Source organism: Periophthalmus magnuspinnatus, chromosome 21 (assembly GCF_009829125.3).
Source record: "Periophthalmus magnuspinnatus isolate fPerMag1 chromosome 21, fPerMag1.2.pri, whole genome shotgun sequence".
NCBI classification, from domain to species: Eukaryota; Metazoa; Chordata; class Actinopteri; order Gobiiformes; family Gobiidae; genus Periophthalmus; species Periophthalmus magnuspinnatus.
Genome location: NC_047146.1, coordinates 4,427,586 through 4,434,856, shown reverse-complemented (window position 1 = coordinate 4,434,856; position 7,271 = coordinate 4,427,586). Strand labels below are relative to the sequence as shown.

Here is a 7,271-nt window from a genome sequence, read left to right as displayed (position 1 = left end):
CCCAAACAATTTACAATATTCGCTCTTTTCTGTGTTTCTAAGCTTCAACAAACTAAGTAGTTAGACTCTTAACATTGTAGAGCTAAACCTCCGGTCCGTGGGGAGTCCGTGACGCCATCATGCGATGTTAAACTGGGGAATTGGTGAGTTTCAATGAATGTAAAGTGCTGCTAGCATCCGATGCTAGGCTAATTAGCTTAGCATTAGCATGCTCGGGCTAACGTTGTTTTCTTGTTTGTGCTCATTGTAAAACACATTTAATGCCTTTTTGGAGTATTTAGCACTTTGTTGTGAAATGACTATTTAATGTTTATGCTGGTAATTTAAGACCATTTATTGCTAAATATTTATTTCAAATGTATTTATGTGAAAACCTGCAAGGTTAACACTGCAGCTATGGGCTACAGCCAGAGCACCTTGTTCAAAGATTATTTATTTGCAACTAAGCAATTAATTGATTAATTGTATTTGAATGGTACATTATTTTGTGTACACAATGGAACTGAACAATGTAACTCAGCTAAGGTTAATTACTTTAGACATTTGATTTTTATTTATTCAAGTCACTTATTTAGTCCTGTTTATTCAAATACAGGCCAGGTGCTCCCGATTATGATGGCGAGCTGAGACCCTGCCCCCCCCTTCTATCTTTTGCTGACTTTTTAACTATAATCAAAGCCAATGGACACTATTCTAATGAACAATACAAATGGATACTAAGCAAAGACATACTCTCAAATACTGAAAAGTCAGTAATAAGTGGACTCCACCTGTACGGAGTACTTCCTTTCATTTTTTCCTTTTGTTGCAACCAACTCATCTCAATCAACTAGACTTTAAAGTGCACTTACCTATCACATCTTACCGGTTCAAATCTGCAGACTGTAAATATTCGGGATTTTCATTATTATTACTATTTTGTGTTTTGATATTTTTGTTTCTGTAAATATTATTTTGTAATATAATTCACTTCAATATACGGTACCAGCACAAAACATAATTCCTGCCTCCTGCCTGCATTTCTTACTTACTACACCAGCTCCAGCAGTCAAATCTCAGTCAAACTCAGCCCAATTCACACAGTAACTTTTCTATGTATTAATAATTAATTAATAAATATAAGTTAGCACGCAAATACATGCTACACTTGTCTTGCAAACGTTTTAGAAAAGTTATTTTTCAAATCAAGTTACAGTTTATTTAAATAAATGCTCCTTTTTGAATCTTATCTATCAGGTTTCAGAAAAGGACATAGTATTGTCAGTGCAGCCACAAAAGTGTTAAATGACATTTTCTCAGCCCTTGATGACTTGTGCAGGTTGTGTAGCTCCGTTTATTGATTTAACTGAAGCTTTTGATTCAGTGGATCATGGAGTCCTCCTGAAGCGTCTGAAGCAGATTGGATTTGACAATGCTACATGCATGTTCCAAAATGATCTTTCAAACAGAACCCAGGCAGTAGTAGCCAACGGTTTTAAATGAGATTTTCTAACTTTAAGTAAAGGAGTGCCCCAAGGCTCAATTTTGGGTCCTCTACTTTTTACAGTTTTGTTAATTCTATTTGTTACAATTTAAAAGAAAGCCATATAAATGTATATGCAGATTAGGCTGTTTTGTAAGTGCTCCCTCTGCTGATCAGGCACTTTTAAAACTGCAATAAGATTTGAATGAAATCCAAAATCCCATCATAAATCTTAAACTGTCTTTGATTGCAAATAAAACTAAATATATGATTTTTTTTTTCAAAAACAAACAAAACATTTAACTAACGTGCAAGATCCAACATGCAACATCCATTGACAGAGCTGACAATTATAAATATCTTGGATTTTGTCTTGATAAACTTATCCTTTTAAAAAACATATTTCAGAATTATGTATCAGTTTAAAATCTAAATTATAATTTTATTACAGAAACAAATATTTGTTTCCCAATAAATTACAGAACAGAAATAGTGCAAGCAACCTCCCTCTCTACTGGATTTTGGAGATGTGATAACAACACTAGAAGAACAACACTGTATGAAATTTATCTATAGGAACTACTTCAAAAACTGCCAGAATACCTCACCTGCTTGTTAATCTTTGATACAGGAACATTTAATACCAGATCACATGACTGTACTTTTAAATCTTCAATAGCTCCTATAATTCTTAAGTTATACTCACCAAATTTTAGCAGTAGGTAAACTGAACCTTCTGAGATTTTTGGCAGTTTATACGGTTATAATTAATTATATTAATTATATTATATTGTTCCCTTACACTTGAACTTATCACTGCCTAAACTAGGGGAAGTAAAAATCACTAAATTTATAAAAAAAATATATATATATATTTTTAAGTGTCCATCATTTTCGGTTTTGCCTTGAATAGCCCGATCCAACACACTTTTGCATAACATTTGAAAGCATTTCTGTTTTAAGTCGTTTATTGTCTGAGGTTTATTCACAAACACCTTTTCTTTAAGATTGCCCCATAGGAAGAAATTGGGACTAGTCAGGTCTGTGGAGATCACATACTGCCCCCAGTCTTTGAAAACCACTTATTATTCCTTTAATGGCATTCACACTTGGGCCATTTCTGGTATTAAAATGTCAACAGTAACACCGCTGGGTTTGTGAATTTGACCCATGTGAGTCAAAGTACCACTGTACTTTTGCTTTATTGGGGAAATAAATGAAATTTCTTTTTTTTTTTTTTTTTTTACACCAAAAATGCAGGCACTTCAATTTTAATAGAAGTTCAGATTTCTTAAATTTTTAAAATCAAAAGTGACCTACACCATCAGCAAGCTAACTATCCACATATTAAAACACAATTGTATGATGTATCTTAAAATCGCACTCCTCAGCCTCTCTGGTAACGTCTGTTCCAGGGACGGAAGATGAGAATCCAACTAGTAGTTAAACTTCGGATTCAGGAGGAGCAGTGTGATTTTCGTCCCAGTTGTGAAACACTGGACCAGCTCTATACTCTCCATCTGGTCCTCAAGGTTTCATGGGAGTATGCCACGGTCCACATGTATTTTGTGCATCTGGAGAAGGCATTCGACTGTGTACCTTGTGGTGTCCTTTGGGGGGCACTGTGGGAGTACGGGGGTCCCTGTATGACCGGACCAGCACCTGTGTTTGCATTGCCGGCAGTAAGTCAGACCTGTTCAGCGCATGCTGGGCCAGGGCTGTGCTTTGTCACCCGTTCTGTTCATTATTTTATGGACAGAATTTGTAGGTGCGGTCAGAAACCAGAAGGGGTCCAGCCCAGGATTCAGATGTTTGCACATGATGTTGTCCTGATGGTTTTATGGAGCCAGGACCTGCAAGATGCACTGGGGCAGTTTGCAGCCGAGAATGAAGTTGGTGGAATGAGAATCAGTTCCTATGAGGCCATTGTTCTAAACTGATAAAAGGTGGTGCCTTCTCCGGGTGGTCCAAGAGGAGTTCAAGTATCTCAGAATCTTGTTCACAAGTGAGCGAAGGATGGAGCGTGAGATTGACAGTTAAACTGATGTGGCGTCTGTAGTGATGCGTGTTGCTGTATTGGACTGTTACGGTAAAGAAAAGGCAAAGCTCTTGATTTACCGATCAGTCTACGTTCCTACCCTCACCTTTAGTCTTGGTTTAGATCTCTGTTCTTACTGCTTGCTTCCTGGATGCCTACCTGGGGAGGTGTTCACACCAAGGTGAAGACCCAGGACATGCTGGGGGGCTATGTCTCTTGGGTGGCCTGTGAAAGCCTTGGGGTCTTCTCTTAAACAGAGGGACCACCCTGGTTTGGCAGTTCAGCGATACTATCCCCGACGCCAACAACTCCACAACATCCAGAGACTTAAGATACTCAGGACAGACCTCATTCATCCCTGGAGTCTTGCCACCAAGGAGCTTGCCAACCACCTCAGTGACTTCAGCCAGTGTGATTGTTGTCAGTTCCTGTTTCCTCCTCTGAAGTTGTGACAGTGGGATTCAGTGCAATTTATTTTTGTACAGCCCAAAATGACAGTAGTTAGAGCTGAACATGATAATTGATTTAACTAGCAAAAAGATAGAAAATAAACAATGAAACAGACGCTGGTCAATAACAGACAAGCAAATTGATCATCAAAACAAGACGACACAAAAACAAGCAAATGGATAACTGTCTCAGAACATACCCTGTCCATAGACCCTCCTTGTTGGCAAAGAAAACTCAAACAACCCAGTGGGAAAAAAAAGAAATATTAAGGAAAACCATAGTGTATAGTGCCTGCCTGTGCAGAATGTAAAATGTAACCCTCAGGGTTTACACGCACCCCCCCCCACAAAACATATGGGAGGGTTTGTTGAGGTTGAACACAAAGCCTACATAAAGATGACACATCCACGGATTTGAGATAACACATCTTCAGTTGCTGCCTCTGCAAACATGGAAACAACTGAACTGTGCTACCCCGAGCTTCACAACATCTCCTGCAGAAAGCCCCAGCGTCTGCAAGACGCTATGCTTTTCTACAACCTGCTCTGTCTAATATCTCTGGTCACAGTTACAATGAATCTACTAGTCATTATCTCCATCACACACTTCAGGCAAAGAATTGATCATTATTCAAATCTTGTCATTTAAATTGGTCTGTAATTTGAAAATGTTCTCTTTTCAGGCAGCTTCAGAGTCCTACCAACCTGCTAATCCTCTCTCTGGCTGTGTCAGATTTCCTCGTTGGTCTTTTGCTGATTCCAGGTGAAATCCTTTTAACAGACTCCTGCTGGTTCTTAGGAAGTACACTGTGCATTTTGTATTACATGACAGACTTTACCATAACATCATCCTCCATCGGAAGTATTATGCTCATTTCAATTGATCGTTATTTAGCCATTTGTGATCCATTACATTACAATACCAAAGTGACAGTAAACCGGGTTAGGTTCTGTGTTTGTGCTTGTTGGCTCTGTGCTCTCATCTACAATAGTCTGATTTTTACGGATTATTTCATTGATCCTGATGCAGTGAGTTCATGTTATGGAGAGTGTATATTGGTGGTCAGCCATGTAACTGGAAATGTTGATTTAATCTGCACCTTTATTGGCCCTATCACTGTCATTGTCGTTCTGTATGTGAGGATTTTTATGGTGGTCGTCTCTCAAGCTCGTTCAATGCAGTCTAAAATAGTGGCTTTGCAGCAAACTGTGACTATGTCGGCCAGAAAATCAGAGCTAAAAGCAGCTAGGACACTTGGAATAGTTATTTTAGTTTTCATAGCGTGTTTATGTCCCTATTACATCCCATCCTTCACTGGGGAGGACATTGAAGAGCGCAACAGCACTACATTTATTGTTTCCTGGCTATGGTTATTAAACTCCTGCGTAAACCCCTTTGTTTATGCATCATTTTATCCCTGGTTTAGAAAAACTATCAAAGTAATTGTAACTTTGGAAATACTGAAACCTCATTCTTCTTATGCTACTGTCCTCTGAGTTTGGGTGACAGTGCTGTGTAAAGTGTATGTTCAGTATTTTGTGTTCATGTCATATTTAAAAATGTAATGGGACAAGAGTCTAGGGAGAATGAATCTCCGCAGCTTTGGATTAACCTGGTGTATCTCATGTTTGTTTTTGCATCACACTGTAACTTTTTGTTAGAAAGTCAGAAATAAAAGCAGCAAAGACTATTAAAACTGTTATTGTGCTGTTCATAATTTATCTCTGTTCATGTATCTCTTCACACAGAGGAACTCTGTTGTGTGATAAGTCTTGTCTAAGCCCTTTGTTTGTTTTTCTTGTCCTGGCTTTAAAAATTATGAGAAGTGATTACCCTAAAATATAATAGAGGTTATGAAGTTTGTATGTTTTTATAAGTAGACAAATATCAGTCATGAGACCATCCTATTTTCAATTCCTGTGAACAATAAAACAGTGAATGTTTTTTTTTTTTTTTGATAAGTTCACAAAATACACACATAATACAGCATAGGCACAATTCACTGCCATGAAAGTACAGTTTAGGTTATTTACATTATGAGACATATTAAAGTAAATAAATAACTGGGATGTACTGTCCAGTTGTCAGAAATTTAAAAGTTACTTAATTAAATAATTCATCAAATATAAATCTAATTTTAAATGGGAGGGAAGAGATTTCAGTAAGATCCAAAATGAACTTCAAATCAGTGAGCATGCGGACATCTAAGAAGAGCTTTTGTGCTTGGAACGGTTTGCCAAAGGAAAAGAAAAGTCTTTATGAGATACGATACAGATGGAGATGTAAAGTAGCGTTTAAAGGGCCATAATTCCAATATGTCACCCAAAAACAAAAGACCAAATCTAAATCTTTTACACCTCCTTCCATAAAACTTTTAAATGGAGAGTAAATTTTGTAATGTGTCCCTTGATGCACTGAGGTTTGAATGTATGGTGTGTGTTGTGTGTGTATAGTGTGTTTTGTCTGTGTGTGTGCATGATTTTATTTATGCCTTTTAGGATTAATAAAGTTGTTGATTGATTGGTAATATTGTATGTATAATAATGTAATGTAATATAATAATGTAATGTAATGTAAAAAAGTTGATAATACACATCTTGGTCAAATGATGAGAAAAATATTTCATGACATATATTAAGAATGTATAACATATACAGTTGAAACCAGAACATACATACATTATGTAAAAAGACACCTATGCTTTTTTTTTTTTTTTTAGACTAATCAGACTAAAAATTTCTGGTTTTAGGTCATTTAGGATTATCAAGATTATTCCTATTTACTGAATATTGAATATTGAGAGAAGGATTTGTTTTTCAACAACTTTTCATTTTTTCAACGTCAGAAGTTCACATACATTTCATTAATATTTGGTACCATTGGTGTATGACTGGGTCAAACATTTTGGATCTTTCCACAAGATTCTCACAATAGTTGGCAGGAATTTTTGGCTCATTCCTTTCATTCATCTCTGGAACATAGAACCCGTCTCCTTCCTGAGCAGTATGATGGCTGGACATTCCCACGATCTTCATACTTGTGTATAATTATTTGAACAGCACCTTCAGGCATCTGAAAATTGCACCCAAGTATGAACCAGACTTGTGCAAGTCCACAGTTCTCTTCCTGATTTCTTGGCTCATTTCTTTTAATTTTCCCATGATGTTACACTAAGAGGCAGCGTGTTTCAGGTGTGTCTTCAAATACGTCCACAGGTTTGTCTCTAATTAACTCAGAAGGTTCCAAAGATGTGACATCATCATCTTGGCTTTCCAAAAGTATTTAAATGCATAGTAATCTTACTGTATGTAAACTTCTGAC

The 7,271-nt window shown here is 37.0% G+C and overlaps 1 protein-coding gene across 1 annotated transcript; it reads left to right on the top strand.

Moving 5' to 3' along the window:
- The first annotated feature begins 4,400 nt into the window (after positions 1-4,400).
- LOC117389499 (trace amine-associated receptor 13c-like) lies at positions 4,401-5,446 on the top strand. Its single transcript, XM_033987182.1, has 2 exons — positions 4,401-4,561; positions 4,633-5,446. Exons 1-2 carry the CDS (start codon positions 4,401-4,403, stop codon positions 5,444-5,446), a joined length of 975 nt encoding a protein of 324 aa, XP_033843073.1.
- Positions 5,447-7,271: the final 1,825 nt, after the last annotated feature.

Bases quoted from the DNA above. Each gene is read 5' to 3' on its own strand.
- LOC117389499 (XM_033987182.1), top strand. From the start codon at position 4,401: ATGGAAACAACTGAACTGTGCTACCCCGAGCTTCACAACATCTCCTGC. The intron at 4,562-4,632 runs GCAAAGAATTGA...TTCTCTTTTCAG, and splicing joins ATCTCCATCACACACTTCAG to GCAGCTTCAGAGTCCTACCA.